This window comes from Periplaneta americana, chromosome 5 (assembly GCF_040183065.1).
Source record: "Periplaneta americana isolate PAMFEO1 chromosome 5, P.americana_PAMFEO1_priV1, whole genome shotgun sequence".
NCBI classification, from domain to species: Eukaryota; Metazoa; Arthropoda; class Insecta; order Blattodea; family Blattidae; genus Periplaneta; species Periplaneta americana.
Window position 1 is genome coordinate 55,966,083 of NC_091121.1, and position 24,615 is coordinate 55,990,697.

The 24,615-nt window shown below is 35.2% G+C and overlaps 2 protein-coding genes across 3 annotated transcripts in view; both read left to right on the forward strand.

The window, feature by feature from the left end:
- LOC138699631 (UDP-glycosyltransferase UGT5-like) overlaps positions 1 to 24,615 on the forward strand; it is a 121,719-nt gene that overhangs the window by 50,666 nt on the left and 46,438 nt on the right. Inside the window, exon 1 of one of the 2 annotated variants that reach the window (XM_069825660.1) lies at positions 22,623 to 23,566. The exons of the other annotated variant lie outside the window; for it this stretch is intronic. Within the exon in view, the coding sequence (XP_069681761.1) occupies positions 22,748 to 23,566 (819 nt within the window). The 5' untranslated portion in view covers positions 22,623 to 22,747. Of the gene's footprint in view, positions 1 to 22,622; positions 23,567 to 24,615 lie in introns of those variants that run through there. 2 annotated transcript variants of the gene reach the window in all.
- On the forward strand, positions 16,345 to 23,341 carry LOC138699640 (UDP-glycosyltransferase UGT5-like). Its single transcript, XM_069825672.1, has 2 exons — positions 16,345 to 17,598; positions 23,212 to 23,341. The coding sequence occupies exons 1-2, from the start codon at positions 16,765 to 16,767 to the stop codon at positions 23,257 to 23,259; spliced, it is 882 nt and encodes a 293-aa protein (XP_069681773.1). The 5' UTR covers positions 16,345 to 16,764; the 3' UTR covers positions 23,260 to 23,341.

Genomic DNA, 24,615 nt, shown 5'->3' on the forward strand with positions numbered 1-24,615 from the left:
TGGTTCAACCAAATAAGTGGTGAAAAAGGCTTGGAAAACCGTGCTCATCACTAAAGAGTAACAAATCCAGAGGAGGAAAAAACTCCTGAGTCCTGAAGAGACTGGCATTTTGGGTACAGATATTCCTAGAGCAATTGCCCAAATATCGTACAGAACATCTGAGAAAGTGTTGTATGTTTGGGATTCTCTTTTCCATTCTTGACGTGTGACGTTATTTTCAATTTTACATTGAATCTCAGCACGTTGTGAAGTACCTTTTCTGCCAATCAATAACATTACCACTGTAGAGGCGATGAAAACGATGCAAAGAACAATCCACACTGCTACAGTACATATCTGTGATATTTTCTGCAGCCTTGGAATTAATTTTGCACACGGGACATACCATTTGATGATACTGTCCCAGTAAGATGTGACTGGATCTGCAAATTCAATTATTTGTATTTCAATTGGATAATATCCAAATGCAATATCGACCAAATTATAAGCTATAGCTTCAATATTATATTGGATCTTGTCTATATAAGACAGTCCTGATTTTGGTGGTGTGCGATATTTTATGTTGAGATTCAGAAGTTCAATAATAAATTCAAATATATCAATTTCAATTCCGCTGAAACTGAAGCTGTTGCCTTCCTCAGATACTGTTTCGTTGATCATAACATATGGTTCAATGTCTGAAACAGCAGCTGTCAACGTGCAATTCCGTACGCGTTTTGGAACTCTCTGAACACTGCTAAACCTCGTGTTATTCAAAAAGTGACCTTCAGATTTGTATGAAATCCAGACGTCAATTAGACGCACATTTCGTGGTTCTCCACAGGTTTGATGTTGATAAGGTGTCCAAGTATATATACCTGTCGAAGTTTCGGTAACTGTGGCACTGTCTAAATCTTGATCACTTGCCACAAACAATATGTTTAACACAATATAAGATTTCCACAAACGCTTTACAACTTCCAGTGCAACTTTCTCCAACCTGTAAGGTTTGTAATTGAGACAGACAATAATAAACCGAGCCTTGACGTTCCAGTGATAATCTTCCCGAAAATCGTCAATGTTATCCTCCAAGTCACCAAGAATATCATCTTCGGTGGATTGCATGAAGATCACAAACCCACCATGTTTCTGATCTCCTTCGAAGGTCTCCAGATCTCCACTTTGTTGATTTATCTGAATTAGAAAGTCTTGTTGTTCGTGTACTTTTTCTAGAAAATGATCCATGAAGGCTACGTGGGTGCTTTGATGCATTATGTCTTGGGGTTCCTCGTGCCTTTGAAAAGAAACAGTGATGCCATAACCTCGAGGAAAATATTGTTTCATTACATGTATTACACATGTTGCTAATGCTTTCTGGACTGTGGTCTGGAGTTCTGGTCCTGTAGTAAATGTTGCAGATGTCAGACTTACTGTGGCGATCAGAAATATCCAGATCAGATGCAGGCAGTGCATCAACCTGTAAGGAACACGATTGAATATTATTATTTCATTTTTGAAAGGAGAGAGAACAGGCAGGAATTTATAGCTCAGTTATAGAATAGAGGTTGATTTTTCCTTTCTCATACTCTTAATAGGAGTAGCTAGGTTTCAAGTCCAAAATTTCTTATTTTTGAAACTGTGATATGAATATCCATTTCAAAATACTTTACGAAACAAAAATTCTAGTTATAATAATTGTAGGGCCCGGAAATCATTCTCTTCCGCTAGAAATAATATAGGCTAGTAATATAGGGCTATAGTCGAAGTATTCCATCTGTCCAAGGATAGGTCTTTCACTGCAAACCCAGCATTTTCCAGTCTTACCTGTTTACTGCCTTCCTCTTAGGCTTCGCATATGATCCACATATCTGAATGTCTTCTATCACCTGGTATCTTCTTCGCCGAAAACTTCTCCCGTTCACTATTCCTTCCAGTGCATCCTTTATTAGGCAGTTTCTTCTCAGCCAGTGGCCCAATAAATTCATTTTTCTCTTCCTTATCAGTTTCAGCATCATTCTTTCTTCACTCATTCCTTCCAACACAGTTTCATTTCTTATTCTGTCTGTCCATTTCACACGCTTCATTCTTCTCCATATCCACATTTCAAATGCTTATATTCTCTTCTTTTCACTTCGTCGTAATGTTCACGTTTCAGCCCCATATAACGCCATACTACACACAAAGCACTTCACTAGTTTTTTCCTTTGTTCTTTTTCCAGAAGTCCGCAGAAGATGCTCCTTTTTCTATTAAAAGCTTCCTTTGCCATTGCTATCCTCCTTTTGATTCCCTGGCAGCAGCTCATGTTACTGCTTATAGTACATCTCAAGTACTTGAAGCTGTTCACTTGCTCTACTACCTCATTTAGAATTCGCACATTTGCCTTCTTTATTTTTCTTCCGATAACCATTGGTCATCGTCTTGTTTGCATTTTTCTTCATTCCATACTGCTCACAGCTATCATTTAGCTCCAGTAGCATATCTCTTAGCATCATCTCCTCTTCTGCTAACAACGCCATATCATCAGCAAATCTTATGCACTTTATTCTTTTTCCTCCTACTATCATCCCTCCCAAGTTATGAAAACAGTTCTTAATGAAATTCTCCAAGTAGATGTTGAAGAGGGTAGGTGATAAAGGACACCTTGTCGTACTCCTCCCCCTATTTCAGTTCCTTCTGACATTTCTTCTCCTATCCTGTCTTTGAATCGTCGTTTCATGTAAAGATTACTGAACAGTCTTCTCTCTTTCCAATTCACACCTATTTCCTTCAGGATTCCCATCAGTTTATTCCAATCCATTCTGTCAAATGCCTTTTCTAAGTCCTCAAATACTATATAAGTTACAATAACTTCTTCATTTTTCTTTTTATTCAATTATTTTATCTTCAATTGACTGAAATGACTACCATTCTCGCTTTTACTTTGTAAATATGATAAAGAAATGAAAATTTCGGAAGACTTTTGTCTGAAATTGTTGTATTAATTGATGTGTATATAGCTAAATATTTAAATGTTAATAGCATGGTAATTCTCGGTGTCATGTCACTGGTCATTAATGTTGTCGTCTGTATCCACGAAAGTAACAGTGTTCCGTTCTTGAAAACGTCAATTTCGAGCCCTTCTCTAGTCTTGGATGATTTAATGTAGCGGGCACCATGATAGAACAATAGAAAAATGTGCCGTATTTTAACTTTACATCACTGAAAGTAGCTTATGAATTGTTAAACACTTGGTAAGGAAGATTATATGATTTATAATATTATGTCATAAGTGACGGAGTGGGGATCGGAAAATCCCTTCGAATACGCGTGGAGGTGTAACACAATGGTTTAACATAGGAGGCGATTCACGTACAAGTTGTTACAAGGAAATCATTGGTTTAGGACTCGAAAACCCATGTCATGTCAAATATAAATTCAAATAAAAACTAATGAAAAAATTAGATATTTAAAAATTACAGGAAGTTGAGAGCCCTTCCAAATTTCACTAGCCAAAATTCGCAAATCGCCTTGAGTAAAAATTAATCGTAACAGGGCTCCGAAATAGCCTAATTCGCGACTTTTCGCCCAATCTGGCAACCCTGGACCCACATCTTACTTGCAATATCTGTTACTCATTCTTGAACTATATGAGCAGCTCCTGAAGATGGCAGCACAGTCCGTCAATCGTCACTGAGTATCAGCCCAGCTTGGCTTGTGTGCCGCGATCTTGTAGCGTCGATTGTGCTGCCAGATTCTCACTCAGATTGTGTCGTGCGATTCGAATAAAAATTGAAGCATTGAAGTAGATTCATATGGGGCGGTACCAAATCCTTTCTGAGATAGGCCATTGCAATGCCGCAAAATGTAAGACATGTCTTCATGAACGTACTCAATCACTTTTATCATTCTATCATAACTAGGGACTGTGCATTATCCCAGTAGGTTACAATATTAAGTATTATTGGAGTTTTTAGGTAGATGACGCACGTACTCTATCAAGCGAAGTACTTGACTGAGGTCTCACGCGACTCTTGTTTCATCAAGTGGGGCAGAGCAAAACATGGACCACTTTAACAATTACACTAATACAGTAAAACCTCCCTAAAACGAAACGCGATCGTTCCAGAATTTTTTTTCCGTTTTCACAGGCCTTCGTTTTACAAAGGGTTGAATTTTGGCAAAACTAAGAATAGACTGTTCCATTATGCTCACTGTAGGAAGAACACAATGAAGAAATAATGTGAGATAAAAGTTACTACAGTACATGCAAATACATTATTTTCATATGTATTAACTTACGTAATTGCAGCCTCTCTCTCTCTCTCCCTCTCTCTGCGCCCTATTTTCTTGGCCCTCACATTTCTTGCCGCGACTTTTTTTTTACGGGAACGTTGTAGGATTTCCTTCGCGTCCTGCATCAAAATTAGCGTCCTGATCCATCGGTTGTGTAACTGAAGTTGTGTTTGATGGAAAATAGATTAACTTCACGTTAGACAAATCAATCCTTGGATGGCAGGTAGCATTGTCTAAAAACAGTATGACCTTACGACCTTGACGTTTCATTGCTCCATTAAAATTATGAAACCACTCTTACATTATAGAACTGGTCATCTAGGCTTTCTTATTTTAAATCGCACAGTTTTACTTCATTCCCACTGTTATTTAACACTGTATTGGCATATGAACGAACACAAAACTCAGAATAAATAAACGGAAACGTGAAACTAAATTGACACTACACTACAATTATTCGCAGTTTTATTCTACTCGCACTGTCCCTTATCACTGTATTGGCTTGTTAGCACAAAACTGAGAATAAATGGCAGAAAATGCAAGAGGGTTGGAAGAAGTAACGGTACAGGAAGTCAGTAAACTGCCCCGATCCTTGACAATAAGCATAGAATAGTGACATGGTTAGAGAAACTTCACCCCCAATGCCTGACAAAGAATAACGAAAGTCTTCCATCCATGTACAGTCACACAAAAAAATATGTCATGCTTCGTACAGTTTTTTCGCAAAATTAAAAATGGTTTGAAAGAATTTAGCAACAGTTACTACAACCGATTAATTTTAATCGACTCGGTTATTCGATTAAATATTTTTGATCGATTAATCTTACAACATAAATTGATCGATTAATCGATTAAATCCCACAACACTAATATTAAGCATGAGTTATACTCATAATTGACAATATCAGCGGTTTCCAGCTAAACCCAGTGTTGTTTTACAATCAACAGATGAAGAAATTTTAATATTGAATTCTGTAATGCGGGTATATTTATGTACGATTGGCAACACTGACTATTACCTTCGCATGTATTTGTGATTTATTATTGAGCATTGAGTCCACTAGCGCCAGCCATGTATGTGATGCTATCAGATGTTTCCAGTTCCGTTTCTCCCTCGCAGTCTAACGCACAGGTTCTTTGTGCGATATTATCTTTCACGAAAAGTCTACGAGTGATTACTCCTTGCACGATGACACGCTTTATACTTGTATGTCGATTGTTACAACTTTTATCAGTTCCTTCTAATTTTTTGTTACTGAAATGAAGACTTCTGGGTATTTGATATGACTAATGGAACCTAGAGTAGCTTATTCTTGGTGGTCATTGCGATGACTGTCATTAAATTCGTAGTTTGGCAGTTCGTAACCTCCTAGAGCGATGGATACTTTGCAAAGGAGCGATAAATATTCTCATAATGACTTCTATTGGAAGGAAAGTGACGTCAGACGTTCCGTGTAAGGTACATGGAAGTCCCCTGCGGTGGCTGAGTAATCAGACCTTCAACCTGTCCGTGTTCGAGCCTGGGAGTTTTCATAGAAAAATCTGTAATGACCAGACCCCGGAGAAAGTATTGCTTACAGGGAAACGCGCGATGTAGTATAGCTAATGTTTATGAACCGAGGAATCTTGCACGCATCACTGTGCAGGTATACTGTTTTCGCTGTAAGAAAAATCCTAATATAAACATAAGCACGTTGCTGTCATACCCGTGATTGGCTCCCAGTCGAAACACTCACATGACGCAGGAAAATACAGTTCGTATTTGGAAACCATAATCATGTATTATTTGAAAATTAAAAAAAAATGAATTCTTGTTGTTAAATACGATGAAACATATAACTTCACTCATATCTAAAACGCTATGTAAAAGAAAAACTGCTTTTATATTTTGTGATGTGCTATGAACGCGGATGAATACCAACAGTAACACCGCGGTAGTCTGTTCTTGTAAGCAGCTGGCGTGACTTGAGCTGGTAGTTGTTCACGTAAGCACGTAGTACTGACGTATGGCTTCTGTATCCTCGGTATGTGTGGTTATTAGTCATAAGATTGGAAACCCTCTCAAAAGCGGAAAAACAAATAGTCTTAAAGGTATATAATAAGTTATGTAATAATTTAATTACAGTAATTATAAAGTAAATGTTTCCTAAGCAAACGAATGCATACTAGTGAGGTTAGGCCTACTTGACGAGTAACGGGAAATGTTTAACATGAAACAGAATGTACAACAGTAGGCGGGAACACGTACTGAGAATCTATGGCGCCAAACAGCGGCCAATGAAGCCTCATTTCAGTCACGTGCTATTGTTTATATCAGGATTTTTCTTACAGCGAAAAGATTATAGGAGTAGTGCCGGCGTAGCTTAGTACAACGGAGTCAAAAGCAATCGACACGGGTCTTCAGAATGCCGAGACCAAAAGTACGCAAGATAGAAGCACTAAGGAAATATGTTCGTCAATAAAGCGTGTTTTCCATCCGTGGTAATGAACTGTTTTGTGAATTGTGTCACGCGAAATTGGCAGCCGACATGGCATGCAACGTTAAGAAGCATATAAATAGCAATAAGCATAAACGCGCATGCAAAAGACAACAGAATTTAAGCAAGGTGCAGCAGGAATCTCCTTCACAACTACATTTAAACGAACGTTTTACGAAGATATGTGTGACGAATTTATTGCTTCAAATATTCCGTTAAACAAATTAGAAAACGCGAAACTCCGTGGCTTTTCAGAAAAGTACACTGGAAGACAAATTCCTAAAGAAGCAACACTGCGGAAGAATTATGTGCAACATGCATGTGAGAAATGTCTGCGTGAAGTGAAGTGTAAATTACAAAATGAGAAGATATGGGTTTCTTTCTATAGATGATAGCATGGACTCTGTTGGACGTCACGTTGCAAATGTGGTTGTGGGTTCCCTTAGTACGGAATGTTGCTGTAGACCCTATCTCTTAATGATTGAAGTGTTAGAGAGGGTTAATTATTCCACCATATATGAACTTTTTGAAAGTGCTATGGAGTTGCTATGGCTATCACGTGTGCAATTCGAAAATGTGTTACTACATGTTACAGATGCTGCAAGCTATATGAAGAAATCTGCTAAGTTTCTTGAAACACGTTATCCGAATATGATACACGTTACATGTCAAGTCATAGTTCATTGCAACGCATCAATACGTAAATAATATTACCAGTATGTCAAGTACAATGAAACATTTAGGTCTCTTAATGAGAATACATTAGAATTGGACTTTGTAAGATTTATATCTAATCACTGGAAATTACTCAAAAGGACGCACAAATAATGAGACTTTCATGTATTACTTCATTTCTCATGAACCAAACTGCACTATTGCCAACGTCACGCTGTCTATCGTTATTTACCCCATCCCTCTCAAAGCAGGTATGCTATGTTGCATACTAAGCTGATAGCAATACTTTTCCCGGGGCCTAATAATGACACTTGTGACTGACAAGGTCGCAGTTGGAGTTTTTCTTGGGGTTCTCCTGTTTTCATATATTAGACATTTGCACCTACACCATTCCGTCAACATTTCCCCATTTCGTCCTCATTCCGTAACATTTCCCTAACGCCGTACAGTGTGCAATTTTCCCAGTCTAGGTGGACAAAAATCAAATTTCGACTCGTTTAGTTAGGCATAGGTGAATATGAATTATTCATGTTCTTTAACATTTGAAGAATGTTGTAAGAAATAGCTTTTACTCTTTTATCAACGTCAAGCTATATTTAGAAGAGTATGAACAATGGGTTCTTCCTAACATTTCTCGCTCCTCTTCAGCTGTAGACAGAGAGGCTTACTATGTGGGTGAAAAAGAGCCAATTGTAAGTGATTTATTGAGTTGTGAGACATGGAATCTGTTCAGATAGGTACTTTCTTACTAATGTAACTTCAATTACAAGTTTGTAAAGTATTTTTCTTCTTACAGAAGGGTTTAAACATTACAATTGAAAAAAAAAATATATATATATATATTATTTTTAAGTTCTCCGAATATAATGTGAGTTTTAATATAGTCAGTCACGTCCGGTTACAACAGTTCTTTCACCATTTAATACAGCATCATTTAGAGTGTTGAATCCCTGTTTTAAAGTTTGCGCGTTCTTGCGCATTTGTCAGCAATTCATTTTTTTCAGTGGTGGGACATACGGTAACTGTTTCTTCTTTGGATTAACAGCAGAAAAGAATCATGAAGACCTAAAATAACGTGGAGCAACACAATTAGAGAGATGAGGCTAAACAGACAGGGTAAAGCTGGAAATTAAAGGGTTGGGGAACAATAGAGTACGATGGCGTGCTTTCATCAAGGCCCTATGCTTCCCTGCGGAGTGACTAGGACTACTATTACTTAGCATCAATAGTCTTCAATAATAATTTTTGCTGCAGAAGTTAAATACTGAAACACGAAATTAATAAGAAATACTACACAACACCTTGGGTAATAGAAAAAATCTTCAGATTTTGTACATTTATAACTGCTAGTAACAAAAGCTAGTTCTTTCTTCCAATGATCAAAGACGGTATGTCGAAAATATTTCATGATTAAATTACGGTATTTAATTCGTAATATTAGGAGTATTAGACTAATAGAGAAATGTGTCCGGAGACTTTTTCAGTGTCGTACATTTTTTTAAATTATGGTTTATTTAACGACGCTCGCAACTGCCGACGTTATATCAGCTTCGCCGGTATGCCGAAATTTTGTCCCGCAGGAGTTCTTTCACATGCCAGTAAATCTACTGACATGAGCCTGTCGCATTTAAGCACACTTAAATGCCATCGATCTGAGCAGGGATCGAACCCGCAACAACGCGCACACAAGGCCAGAGTTATACCGACTACGCTACCCAGGCCGACTTCAGTGTGGTAATGTTTCAAGAATTCCAGCAGTTGTTAATTTTTAAAGTTCCTGTATAAATAGTAACTTTAGATACATACTATTACGGATGTTTCAGAGAACTAGTTTTTATTTAGTAAGTCAAAAAGTCCTATTACAGAACCCCTTGATTAAACAGTAAGTTTAACAACATTATCGCAATATGAGTTCAAACTTTATTGTAGTAGTTACACTTAGGCTACATTTAATAACTCATAATACTTAATAAAGGTCAAATCTCAAGGGAACACTGTACTGAAATTTCCAAGTTCTATAATTTTAAGGGTTCAAAATAGTGAAATCAAGAACTACCAAAATTATGAAGCTAGATTCACCAAATATTGACCACTAGTATATCTGCTTAATAATGACAAATGTACAAAACTTCATCCTGCTTTGATAAGTGGTTTTTATTTTATAATAGTTTATTAAAATATTGGATCGCTTTACATAAACAGTCCCATGAGCCACAGTTTACATTATTCTCAACTGATATTCATTCTGTGGATCCTTATATATATGGGATCAAAACTTGATATAGGGTTTTTCTGTAAAATTAATCACTAAATTACTAGAATTGTGGATCCTTATGTACATGGAATCAAAACTTGATATAGGGTTTTCCTGAAAAATGAATCACTAAATTACTAGAATTGTGGATCCTTATATACATGGAATCAAATCTTGATATAGGGGTTTTCTGTAAAATTAATCACTAAATTACTAGAATTGTGGATCCTTATATACATGGGATCAAAACTTGATGTAGGGTTTTTCTGTAAAATTAATCACTAAATTACTAGAATTGTGGATCCTTATATATATGGGATCAAAACTTGACATAGGGTTTTTCTGTAAAATTAATCACTAAATTACTAGAATTGTGGATCCTTATATATGGGATCAAAACTTGATATAGGGTTTTTCTGTAAAATTAATCACTAAATTCCTTATATATATATATATATATATATATGGGATCAAAACTTGATATAGGCCTAGGGGTTTTCTGTAAAATTTATCACTAAATTATTAGAATTGTGGATCCTTATATATGGGATCAAAACGTGCTGTAAAATTAATCACTAAATTACTGGAATTGTGGATCATTAGGCCTATATACATGGGATCAAAACTTGATGTAGGGTTTTTCTGTAAAATTAATCACTAAATTACTAGAATTGTGGATCCTTATATATATATATATATGGGATTAAAACTTGATATAGGGTATTTCTGTAAAATTAATCACTAAATTACTAGAATTGTGGATACTTATATAAATGGGATCAAAACTTGATATCGGGCTTTTCTGTAAAATTAATCATTAAATTACTGGAATTGTAGATCCTTATATATGTATGGGATCAAAACTTGATATAGGGGTTTTCTGTAAAATTAATCACTAAATTACTAGAATTGTAGATCCTTATATAAATGGGATCAAAACTTGCTGTAAAATTAATCACTAAATTCCTAGAATTGTGGATCCTTAGGCCTATGTACATGGGATCAAAACTTGTTATAGGGTTTTTCTGTAAAATTAATCACTAAATTATTAGAATTGTGGATCCTTATGTACATGGGATCAAAACTTGATATCGGGCTTTTCTGTAAAATTAATCACTAAATCATTAGAATTGTGGATTCTTATATATATGGAATCAAAACTTAATATAGGGTTTTTCTGTAAAATTAATCACTATATTACTAGAATTGTGGATCCTTATATATATATATATATATATATATATATATATATATATCGGATCAAAACTTGATATCGGGCTTTTCTGTAAAATTAATCACTAAATTACTAGAATTGTGGATACTTATATACATGGGATCAAAACTTGATATCGGGCTTTTCTGTAAAATTAATCACTAAATCATTAGAATTGTTGATTCTTATATATATATATATATATATATATATATATATATATATATATATATGGGATCAAAACTTGATATAGGGTTTTTCTGTAAAATTAATCACTATATTACTAGAATTGTGGATCCTTATATATATATATGGGATCAAAACTTGATATAGGGTTTTTCTGTAAAATTAATCACTAAATTACTAGAATTGTGGATCCTTATATATATGGGATCAAAACTTGATATAGGGTTTTTCTGTAAAATTAATCACTAAATTACTAGAATTGTGGATGCTTATATACATGGGATCAAAACTTGATATCGGGCTTTTCTGTAAAATTAATCACTAAATTACTAGAATTGTGGATCCTTATATATATATATATATATATATATATATATATATATATATATATATGGGATCAAAACTTGATATAGGGTTTTTCTGTAAAATTAATCACTAAATTACTAGAATTGTGGATCCTTATATATATGGGATCAAAACTTGATATAGGGTTTTTCTGTAAAATTAATCACTAAATTACTAGAATTGTGGATGCTTATATACATGGGATCAAAACTTGATATCGGGCTTTTCTGTAAAATTAATCACTAAATTACTAGAATTGTGGATCCTTATATATATGGGATCAAAACTTGATATAGGGTTTTTCTGTAAAATTAATCACTAAATTACTAGAATTGTGGATGCTTATATACATGGGATCAAAACTTGATATCGGGCTTTTCTGTAAAATTAATCACTAAATTACTAGAATTGTGGATCCTTAGGCCTATATAGATGGGATCAAAACTTGATATAGGGTTTTTCTGTAAAATTAATCACTAAATTACTAGAATTGTGGATCCTTATATACTCGTATATGGGATCAAAACTTGATATAGGGTTTTTCTGTAAAATTAATCACTAAATTACTAGAATTGTGGATCCTTATATACATGGGATCAAAACTTGATATAGGGTTTTTCTGTAAAATTAATCACTAAATTACTAGAATTGTGGATACTTATATACATGGGATCAAAACTTGATATCGGGCTTTTCTGTAAAATTAATCACTAAATCATTAGAATTGTGGATTCTTATATATATATATATATGGGATCAAAACTTGATATAGGGTTTTTCTGTAAAATTAATCACTATATTACTAGAATTGTGGATCCTTATATATATATATGGGATCAAAACTTGATATAGGGTTTTTCTGTAAAATTAATCACTAAATTACTAGAATTGTGGATGCTTATATACATGGGATCAAAACTTGATATCGGGCTTTTCTGTAAAATTAATCACTAAATTACTAGAATTGTGGATCCTTATATATATATATATATATATATATATATGGGATCAAAACTTAATATAGGGTTTTTCTGTAAAATTAATCACTAAATTACTAGAATTGTGGATCCTTATATATATGGGATCAAAACTTGATATAGGGTTTTTCTGTAAAATTAATCACTAAATTACTAGAATTGTGGATGCTTATATACATGGGATCAAAACTTGATATCGGGCTTTTCTGTAAAATTAATCACTAAATTACTAGAATTGTGGATCCTTATATATATGGGATCAAAACTTGATATAGGGTTTTTCTGTAAAATTAATCACTAAATTACTAGAATTGTGGATCCTTATATACTCGTATATGGGATCAAAACTTGATATAGGGTTTTTCTGTAAAATTAATCACTAAATTACTAGAATTGTGGATCCTTATATACATTGGATCAAAACTTGATATAGGGTTTTTCTGTAAAATTAATCACTAAGTTACTAGAATTTTATCATCATCATCATCATCATCATCATCATCATCATCATGTGTTAGACCCTAGTGGATGCGTTAGTCTCATGCCAGCGTTTTCGTGGTCTTCCCACATTTCTCCCTCTTGGTACATAGGCAAGGATTTGTCTAGGCTATCTAGTGCAATCCATCTTTTCGACATGTTTCTTCCACTGAAGTCTATATTGGTGAACAAAATGAAGTAAGTATAGGATCTATTTTCAGTTCTTTCAATATGTCTTTATTTTTACGGTTCGAGCAATGAACACCCCGCTGTCCGTGTCATAAACTCATTTCAGCTACTGTTAGCTTTTTCTTTTTTAATTATAATAGAATAAAAAATAATAATAATCATAAACAATTCATAGTAATTTACCGATTCGCTATACAGAAAAACCCAGTAGTAATGTTTGTTCTACTATAGTACATGTATATTAAGAATCATAAAAGTGAATACCAGTTAAATATAGGCCTAATGAAAATTGTGGCGCAAGGGTCTTCTTATATAAAGCGATATAATATTTTATTAAAATATTAATAAAATGCAAACCACTTATCATAAAGGGACGAGCTTTTGTACATGTGTTATTATTAACCAAATACACCAGTGATAAAACTTTTGTGAATTTAGATTTAAAAACATGGAAGTTAGTAATTTCAGTACAGTGTCCCCTTAAAGATGTGTTAACACCGAAACTGTCGTAAAAATTTGTGGAGGTGATCTTGACCTAAATAATTTTAATCTATCCCTTTATTTAGCATTTTATTCTTCATCTGACATAATTAGGAACATTAAATCCAGACGTTTGAGATGGGCAGGGCATGTAGCACGTATGGGTGAATCCAGAAATGCATATAGAGTGTTAGTTGGGAGACCGGAGGGGAAAAATACCTTTGGGGAGGTCGAAACGTAGATGGGAGAATAATATTAAAATGGATTTGAGGGAGGTGGGATATGATGATAGAGAGTAGATTAATTTTGCACAGGATAGTGACCGATGGCGGGCTTTTGTGAGGGCAGCAATGAACCTGAGGGTTCCTTAAAAGCCATTTGTAAGTAAGTTTTGTAAGTATCGCTTTATTTCAGAAAAGGTGAATCGTTGCATTGTGTGAATAGATGTGTATGTATATTACACAAGCTTACAAGCAATGTTGAAACTTAGGCTATAATTTTTTTATCACCGCTGTTCACAGATTGCACTGACATGTCAATAGATAAAGTATATTAATGCGCAAACAGCACGCAAACAACATTGTAAAACTGGTAGGCCTAGTTGAATATAGCCGTCATTGAAAATATAGAAGTTTTTCTGTGCAGTAGAAGTATCTTTTAGAAAATATGAACTAAAATTACTAATAAATGAAATCTAACCCGTATGTCAATTGGGTAATGCAGTCCTGCCTGCGAGGGAACAAACATGATTTCATTTGTACAGGGACATCTTTTTATTTTTACTAACATTTTTAATATCAACTTGCCTATACCTCTGGATCAACGCCGTTTGCTACCCCCTTCCTCGACTGGAGTTCGATGATACTGGCGTAATATACAAAAAAAATCACTTTACTAGGTATAGGAGGGAAGAAAAGTAGTTCATCCATTTACGTAAAGTAGGAAATTTTCGCTTTTGAGTTTGATCATTTTCATTAGGTTTTTGTTTAATCAAAATACAGTAGAGTATTAACAATAAGTGTTTTTACTCGCGAACTGAGCTGTCCATGTGGACGTATTCATTATGCAGTGTATATTATACTGTCTACAGCACATTAGCGTACAATATAGAGAATGAAGTTAAATTGAAAAATAATCATAATATGGATATTTAAACACATTTTTGAAAATGGTGGTCGTTCATTTCGATACAGGCTTCAGTTCTAATATGCATATTATCGCACTATTGACTATTGTACCTAATCCCAATTACCAGTTTCGTTCCTTGTAGTAGTAATTCATGTTGAAATAATTCTGTACCTACTCTATAAAAGAGTACATTATGTACTGTAAATTCAATCTTCACTTCTGCCCTATCTGAAAAGATAAAATTACTCAGTGGTTATGTCGTAGAAAGGGAGGAAATCACGTGACAGTTAATTACTTAACGAGGCCCTTTTTTAAGTTATTTTAAACAGTTGTATAATATTACGTAGACGTCCAATTCCTAACAGAAATTAATGTTCTCAGAAAAGAGCTAAGACAGCCCAGCCACTAGCTGGTGAATGAAAGCTGGTGGGGGAAACCGGGATACGACGCGACGTAGGCAAATGGACGACAGTACCTGTGCGAAAATGATTCAATATTGAAAGCTCTTTCGTCACTGGAAAACGCGAACATATTTTTGGAACATACTGTTTACTATGACCGTAAGGCTACTATGACTGTATTATGCGGTCTTGGATCTGTGTGGAGGACGGTTGAACTTCATTAGTAGAAGGGGTGGGAGTGAAGTACATTAAAAAACTCAGGTACAATAAAAATTGAAGTAAAAATAAAATTATGTCCCTGTATAAATCAGTTCTAAACAAAATGATTTTTTTTTCACTGAAAAATCCTAGGCGTGACAGACTGAAGGTCTGGCCACTCAGCTACAGCGTAAGATAAGCGAACGATAATAAATGTGGTCGTCTGGGAGTAAACAACCACGTGACCGCTAAGAAATAGTGCATTGCAGGTTGTGACCTAACGACGTCCATCACCTGGACAACTTTATCAGTACGTTCTAGCGTACTTAACGAACGACAATGCATTCGCGTCTCACAAATGTCGAAGGAGTGAGCTGAAGTTGACAATTATTAGGGCTGTTGTGATCCGATTGGGACGTGATCTGCCCTTCTATTTTGATTGAAAGTGAAGTCTTGGTGGCATGTGACTAAGTGCAAGTACAAGTGGCCTATACTGAGGGGCAATTAATTATCGAATTTACATTTTTATATGATGTCGTAGCCAGGATACGATATAGATTTTAAGAACTCTTTCAGGGCTAAATGCACTATTAATTTAAAATACATTCTATGCAATATTATCCTTTTGATAAATTTTGTTTCCAGCACTACTAGCTTCTATAAAATAATTATATATCAATCTCCTGAGCTGCTTTTACAGAAGTTATAGAATTGTTACATGATTAAAATTTAATTTCAATTTACTTACAGAAACTAGATCCAGTCTGAGGCGTGAAATTTTGTCAAATATTTTATCAAGGTGTATAATAGTACATTATGCAACGAGCCTATAATGGTAGTAATTAAGACGCGAGTACGTTTATGAAACGAGCGCTTGCGCTCGTTTCATAATTTTCATACGAGAGTCTTAATTACCATTATAGTCAAGTTTCATACGACTTTTTATGCTCGACCATATTGATTTTTTTTTTTTTTTTTTTTTTTTTTTTTTTTTTTTTTTTTTTTTTTTTTTTTTTTTTTGGCAATTGGTGAAATGAATTTGCGGGAATGTGCTTTTTTTTTCGACTGAGTTTAATATTGCCTAATCTCGCACTAGTTGTCTTTCGATTGCATATCCGAGAATAATCGTTACTTGCGCTTTCATATTGCTACAATGGTATTTTCTGATTGGTGGAACGCCTGAACTATAATGAATAGGTGTACTTTAATGAGGTCCGTTAAAGGGCTGCTACCAGGTGTATAATTACTACATTTCGGCATGGTCGAGCATAAAAATATATATTATATTTTCTGGTGCATGTAAGTTACATCGTAGTACAGTTCTCAACTTACAAAAAATTGTTTCCATTATCGGTCGCTGGCGACATTTTAGATACGATCTAATAGCAATTTATAATTATAATATAACCTGAAATTTGACGAAAACCTACGCTATATTTAATAAATAATAGTATTTCATATTACGAAATAAATATAGATTTCATAACATTTACATCTCTCTCCACAGATACAATGTTGCTACGTTCGGCCACATTTTTATTTGCAACTTTTATAACTCTCGTTATGCCAAACGATTCTGATGCTTACAAAATACTAGCAGTGTTCGGTCACCCTGGGAAAAGCCACTTTCGCTTTTACGCGCCGTACCTAGAAAAACTGGCAGCTAAAGGCCATCAAGTGCTCACTATTAGTCATTTTCATCGCAAACACTCAGTAGCGAATTATACGGACATCGACTTACTAGAAACATCATCAATAAGGACCGTAAAAACCATGTCATTGGACGGTCTTGACAACTTCAACCAAATTACTGCTGCCCTAACATTGCGTAAATGGGGTGCAGAAGCATGTAAGAAGACACTGGAACATCCGGAAGTTCAGAAAATTATCAAATCAAACGATACGTTCGACTTGCTTGTTACTGAAACCTTCAGCACAGACTGTTACCTGACTTTTGCACACCAGTTCAAGATCCCCTCCATAGCTTTTAGTCCTTGTGCTTTAATGCCGTGGGTTCCTGACAAGGTAGGTCACGTGGACAATCCATCCTACACCCCGAACCACTTCTCCGAATCGACAGATCACATGGATTTCGGTGAGAGAGTTATCAACACTCTATCAGTTGTTTTCCATAAATTCTTCTACTGCTTTTTCATGGCCGTACCAGTTCACAGAATTGCAAGTAACCACTTTGGTGACAATCTGCCGACAATGTCTGACCTCGGTAGGAATACCAGCATGATATTCGTTAACAGTCACTTCAGCCTAAGTAGACCTCGCCCTCTGGTACCAGGGGTGATAGAAGTTGCGGGATTGCACATCAAGGAAGGAAACAAACTGTCCAAGGTAAGACCCTCCGGGCTATTCCATATGAAATCGATCAGTAAAAAAGCCTCGCATTTTTATACTCTATTTTTTTCCCTATTTATACAAGGTGCTGAGGAGAGTGTATTTGCAAAAATATACTATCAAAAGTCAAACGGTTTTCGTATTGTTGAGCGACAAATTTAGCGTATTTTAGAAAACAAGCTTCTTTCAGCGCTCAGAACTCTGGAACCATTTACTGCAGAACATTGAACGAGAGCTCATTTTGAAGCTGACATTTGGTAGGTTATGATAAGAAGTAATCCTTATTTTTATTTTATACAGAGAGACAGATAATCTGATTTTACTTAGTTTAAGGCTTTTTGCCCATTTGTAAAAATGTAAGAAAATATTGAGAAAAAACCTTGCATTATTAAGAGGGATTCGGCATTGTTTGCTTAATGTCACGGAAATAAGTTTCGGAGGTATTAAATAAATTATTTTCACACGCCTAGACTTGAAAGGCGCAACACAGCACGGACTGGCCGGGAGATGAAGATAAGCGAGCGCTGGGCGTCATTTTACTCCTGTGTTTATGAAAACCTGTGATAAAGCTAGCCCAGCTATGCGCTACTAGACGAAACATTACGTGTTATGTCTCCTGGCCTTGCTTGCCTAGGCTAGCTCCTGCCTCACAGTCAGCTGGTTAGCTCACGCGCGTACTATTTATTTTCTTTATTTGATTTTTCAATACTTTCTTATTAACATTGCACCAGTAAAAAATACGTGTTTATTTGTACTTTCAATGCGGAATGTAACCATATATTTTAAAAACATTTTTTCGTGGGCAAAGGTGTCTTAATTAAGAAAAATCGAAATTTCTCCATTTCCATAAAAAGTGAGAAAAACTGTTTACATGTCAATATAAACTTTAACTTTTCAGCATCAAAATAAACCATGATTTTGATCATTGGGTGAAAGGGTTTCGGAGACACAACAGTTTAAAGTTGCTAATTTTATGAAAATACGATAAATTAAAATATTCTTAATTTAAACACTATGAAGTTCTGATGCCTCAAACTTTGCACAAAGCATTGTATCATAGTTGTCTACGGACAGAAAAAGTTTCATTGTATTTAAAAATTGCAAGGTCAATTTTCTCTATATTTCGGTCGATTTGAGATGGAATAGCCCCTCTATGGTGCAGGAGTTAAATTGTTTATTAAATTTAATCTTATATACGTACTGTAGTCTAACACATGCACTCAATTATATGCGTAAGTACACTGGCGTTCAAAGATATCTGAGCTACGATTTTCTGATCGTTTAAGCGAGCTTTCTAACCACGGGATAAGTAAAACCAAAGATATGACAAATTGACAAACTTTGAAATAGTTCCGCTCGGTCTGAATAGGCAACATTATTATCGAGATGGGTGAAAAATTGTTGGGGAAAATGAAGATGTAGGTTAAGTATAAATTATTCTCAGAATTGATAGTATCAGCGGTTTCCCGCTAAACCTAGTGCTTTTTGCAATCATTAGAGGGGGATGAAAATTTGAATTGTACAATGCGGATGTATTTATGTACTATTGGCGACACTGACTATTAACTTCGCCATCTATCCATAGAAGTACTTAATAACCAGAGCTAGGAAGTTGGTACCAAAACTGTTAAGTTGTGTGAGCTTGGACTACATTTCTACCGAATGAAATTAACGCATCTCTCAATGTCACTGAACCAGAACGACAAGCATGTTCCGTATCAGCGTCTCGTAGAGCAGTGGTAGAGTGCTCACTAAGTGATTCGAAAGTTGTGAGTTTGGGCCTGGTTCAAGTTTTCATTTTACTTTTTAACCGTTCTTTAGCGATATAAATAATATTCAAATTATCATTTATATTCTGTTATCGTTTTTATCGATATAAATAATATTCAAGTTATTTATATTTTGTTATCGTTCTTTTAGCGATATAAATACTCTAATATTAACGTTATCATTTTTTGTATTCTGTTATCGTTCTTTAGCTGTGTAAATAATATTCAAGTCATCATTTGTATTCTGTTATCGTTCTTTAACGATTTGAAGAATATTCACGTTATTTATATTCTCTTATCGTTCTTTAACGATTAAATAGTATTCAAGTCATTTATATTCTGTTATTGTTTTTCGCGATATAAAGAATATATATTTTATGTAAGTAATTATTATAATATAAATAAACTTTTTTTGCAAAATAGGTTATTTTATTTCAATAATTAATTATATATTATATAATATCTTATATTAATTAAACAAACCGATAGTTATTATTCATATTCTGTTATCGTTATTTCGCGATATAAATAACATAAATTTAACATTAGATTTGTAACAATACAGTTGCATAATACTGGTATTAGTTTTTTCTTTTTACATTATTACATTATACTATCTTGAAAAACAATAAAATGAAAAGGAGTGACGAGAAATTGAACCTGAGACGTTGACATCTAAATTCCAACGTTCTTCCGTCTGAACTACAAGGACACAAGTATAGAAACATTTGCGGAAAAATTGGCCCTATCTCCCTCCAAGATTTTCTGATGATTTGTAGAACCTAGTCCAGGATGCGGGGGGCAAAAGCTAATTGGGATTTCCCAGTCTCCGATCGGGTCAAAAATCCTGACAGAACTAATATTTAACCCTTGCGGTGAATTCCGGTGAAGTCTCCATGCTTGAGCTCCCTGGGATCTAATAAGATGCTAAAGAGACAGTGGTGTGCGGAAAGCAACGGGAGGTTACGGCATTTATCCTTCCCAAGAAAAACTGCAAACATGAGCAAAGGAAGCTTTTAATAGAAAAGGGAGCATCTTCCGCGGACCTCTCGAGAAAGAACTAAGGAAGAGACTAATGAAGTGCATTGTGTGGAGTGTGGCATTGTATGGGGGAAAACATGGACATTACGACAAAATGAAGAGAAAAGAATAGAAGCATTTGAAATGTGGATGTAGAGAAGAACGGAGAGTGTGAAGTGGACAGACAGAATAAGAAATGAAGTGCTGGAAAAAGTGGGTGAAGAAAGAATGATGCTGAAATTGATTAGAAAGAGAAAAAGGAATTGGTTGGGTCACAGGTTGAGAAAAATAATAATACACTGACAAATTATCGATCACTATCGATTAGTAAGGATCAGGTATTTTTAAATACATACATACATACATACATACATACATACATACATACATACATACATACATACATACATACATACATACATACAGTCGGCCTGGGTAGCGTAGTCGATATACAGGGACATCATTTTATTTTTACTTCAACTTTTATTGTACCTTAGTTTTTGAATGTACTTCACTCCCACCCCTTTTACTAACAAAGTTCCTCCACACAGAATCAAGGCCGCAGTACTGAGTTAGTGATTATAGTACCTTTCATAAACATGTTCGCGTTTTCCAGTGACAAAAACTTCCAATATTGAATCATATTTTCGCACAGGTACTGTCGTCCGTTTGCTTACGTCGCATCCCGATTTCCCCCACCTGCTTCTGCTCGCTCCACTGTAAAGACTATTGGCTGGACTTTCTTATCTCTTTTCTGAAAACATTAATTTCTGTTAGGAATTAATTGGACGTCTACGTAATATTATACAGCTGTTTAAAATAACTTAAAAGGGCCTCGTTAAGTAATTAACTATCACGTGATCCCCCCCCTTTCTACGATCCGGCGACATAACCACTTGGACGGACAGTAGATAGCATGTCTGAGTAATTTTATCTGTGCGGGTCGGACAGAAGTGAAGACTGAATTTACAGTACGTAAGGTACTCTTTCACAGAGTAGGTACAGAATTATTCAACATGAGTTACTAAGAATGAAGGACGAAACTGGTAATTGGAATTAGATGAAATAGTCTATAGTGCGATAATATGCACAAAAGAACTGAAGCCTGTATCGAAATGAACGGCCACCATTTTAAAAAATGTGTTTAAATATCCATATCATGATTATTTTTCATTTTAACATCATTCTCTATATCGTACGCTAATGTGCTGCAGACAGTATAATATACACTGCATAATGAATACGTTCGCATGGATAACTCAGTTCGTGAGTAAAAACACTCATTGTTAATACTGTACTGTATTTTGATTAAACAAAACCTAATGAAAATTATCAAACTCAAAATCGCGATATTTCCTACTTTACGTAAATGGATGAACTACTTTTCTTCCCTCCTGTACCTAGTAAAGTGATTTGTTTGTATTTTACGCCAGTATCATCGAACTCCAGTCGTGGAAGGAGGTAGCAAATGGTGTTTCCGGGTCTCAATCATTAATCCAAAGGAATAGTCAGGTTAATATTAAAAATGTTAGTAAAAATAAAATGATGTCCCTGTAGTATAGAGGTGCGGGTTCGATCCGGATCCAGGTCGATAGCATTTAAATGTTCTAAAATAAGCCAGGCTCATGTCAGTAGATTTACTGACATGTAAAAAAAATCTCCTGCGGGACAAAATTCCGGCACACCGACGACACTGATATAACCCCGGCAGTTGCGAGCGTCGTTAAATAATGGGAATGGGTCAAATGGACTCAAGCCATGAAGTTGATAATGATGATGATGATGATGATGATGATGATGATGATGTTGATGAAGCTTACACGAACAAATTATCGATCACTATCGATTAATAGGGGTCAGGTATGTTTGAACGCCAGTGTACATGAATATGAAATAAAATACACTACAGTGTTATAGAAAGTAAATATTCAATTTCATTGTTTTAATTCGAATATATAAATTTCAAGCAATCATTTGGACTTCCTTAGATGCCCTCTCAAATTTTTTGTGGAGATATTTCAAGAAATATTTGTTCAGTCTTCCACCATCCTATATTGTGTTAATAAAATTATTACTAATAACTAGATATATCTTGCAAATTTGTTCTTAGGAATTTTTTCTTATCGCTTTGCGTGGTACTTCACTACAAGGATGTGGTTACTTCTTACATAATACATCATATACCGCGTATTTCACGGTAGAATCCCATTGAGTTTTGTGGGTAGTGTATTGTAATAAACGGTGAAGATATCAGCATCTTTAACTGTGACAAGTGTTTGTGTAGGTCTGTAGATTTATTCGAACTCGATTTTGAAAACAATTCATTTAATTTACAGTCATTTCTTGTGTTCAGTAAGATGCAGGCATCTGTTATATGTGTATTATTATTTATCCTACATCTCGGACAAAGCTCCAGGATTTTAGCTGCTTTTCCTCATAATGGTAAAAGCCATTTCTCTGTTTTCGAGCCCTATTTACAGCAACTTGCTGCAAGAGGCCATCGGCTTTTGGTCTTGAGTCATTTTCCAAGGGAAAAACCTCTGCACAACTACGAAGACATAGACCTCAGAGGAATCTTACAGACGAATAGAACTAACAACATCCTTGCATTCCAAGACATTACATATGGAGGACAAGTTCGCAGTGCTTTTAGAATTAGTATGTGGGGCAGTGAGTCGTGTGAAAAGACATTGCAGCATCCGGCAGTTCAAGACGTTATCAGTTCCAATCAAACTTTTGACTTACTCCTTGCTGAACCCTTCTGCACTGATTGCTTTTTGGCTTTTGCCCACAAGTTTAAAATCCCTATCGTTGGTTTCAGTTCTTGTTCGTTCTGGCCGTGGGTACCCGGAAGGGTTGGAAATCCTGATAATCCGTCCTATGTGCCGATGCAATTCGCGACCTCTTCAGATAGGATGAACTTCCGTGAGAGATTCTGGAATACACTCTGGTACTTGTTTCACCGTCTTCACCATCCTGTCCTTTATGATGCTCCTCATTATAAAATCGCAAGGAAATATTTTGGTGAATCTCTTCCGCCGTTATCTGAACTCGCCATGAACACAAGTCTGATCCTCGTGAACGACCACTTCAGCTTGAACAGGCCGCGGCCTCTTGTACCCGGAGTCGTCCAAGTTGGAGGCATACACATCAGACCCAAGAAAGATCTGTCACAGGTAAGATTCATTCTCTCTTGCTAGAAAAAAAAAAAAACATATTCATTCACAAAGAGATGAAGTCTTGATTGCTGATCTTCTTCATTAGCTAGGGTGACAAGAATTTCTTAAAAAAAAAAAAAGGATATTTTTCATGAATCGTGCGTCATGCAAAATTCAATTGTTGGTTACAGTTTATACGTCATTAAATATTTATTATTACACATACTTTTGCATCAGGCATTCAACGTATGCGCATAATCGGTCTTTGTGCGTATTTGTTGCTGCTCCCGTATTTCTTCAAGATTTCTCTATCTTTTGGCACTAACTGATAAAATTTCGCACACGAAAGATTACAATTATACGGCACTTATAATACTGCTTCAAGTGTACCCATTTCCAAGCTGTTTCTTTCTTCTATTACTGAAATTTCATGTAGGAGAATAATATCCTTTCAACATTTGCATTGTTGAATGGAATTGCAAAAACGTACACTTCCCGCTTGGGATCTGCAAATATGAGTGACATCACGCGGTGGGTAGAAGCAGTACTATAGGTATATGCTCGCGCATGCGCACTCTCTGTTTTACAGGCGAAGCTATAGTGAGGGTCACATAAGAATAGTACCTAAGAGCAAATATTGCAGTCTTGTCAGTGTTGCCAACTGTTACCAAATATCACACGATCCTACGTACTAAATGACTTATTTACTTACCCTACTTTATGTTGGAAGGTTATTCTAAATAATTCAATAATTTGTAACATATTTTCGTAGGCAAACTGTACGGGAAAGAGATCAATATGTCAAGTATTTTGTCTGAAATACGAAATTCATTTGTTTTACTAAACAATTGACTCACGAGACCTAACCTAAAAATGTATCTTGTTTGACCACATGAAATTATTAGTACCAACTCCGAAAACTTACCTGACTATCTTCTATATATATAATTTGAACTGGTAATGGAAATTACGGGAAAACGGCTGAACGGATTTTAATGAGTGACCCCTCATTTTCATGCCTGGCATCCAAAGTTTTTTCGGAAAAGTAGTAGTTTTCAGTGAACTAT

Excerpts from the sequence above, each read along its gene's own strand:
- LOC138699640 (XM_069825672.1), top strand. The coding sequence starts at position 16,765 with ATGTTGCTACGTTCGGCCACATTTTTATTTGCAACTTTTATAACTCTC. Across the intron at positions 17,599-23,211 it reads AAGGAAACAAACTGTCCAAG|TTCTTGTTCGTTCTGGCCGT; the intron begins GTAAGACCCTCC and ends CGTTGGTTTCAG.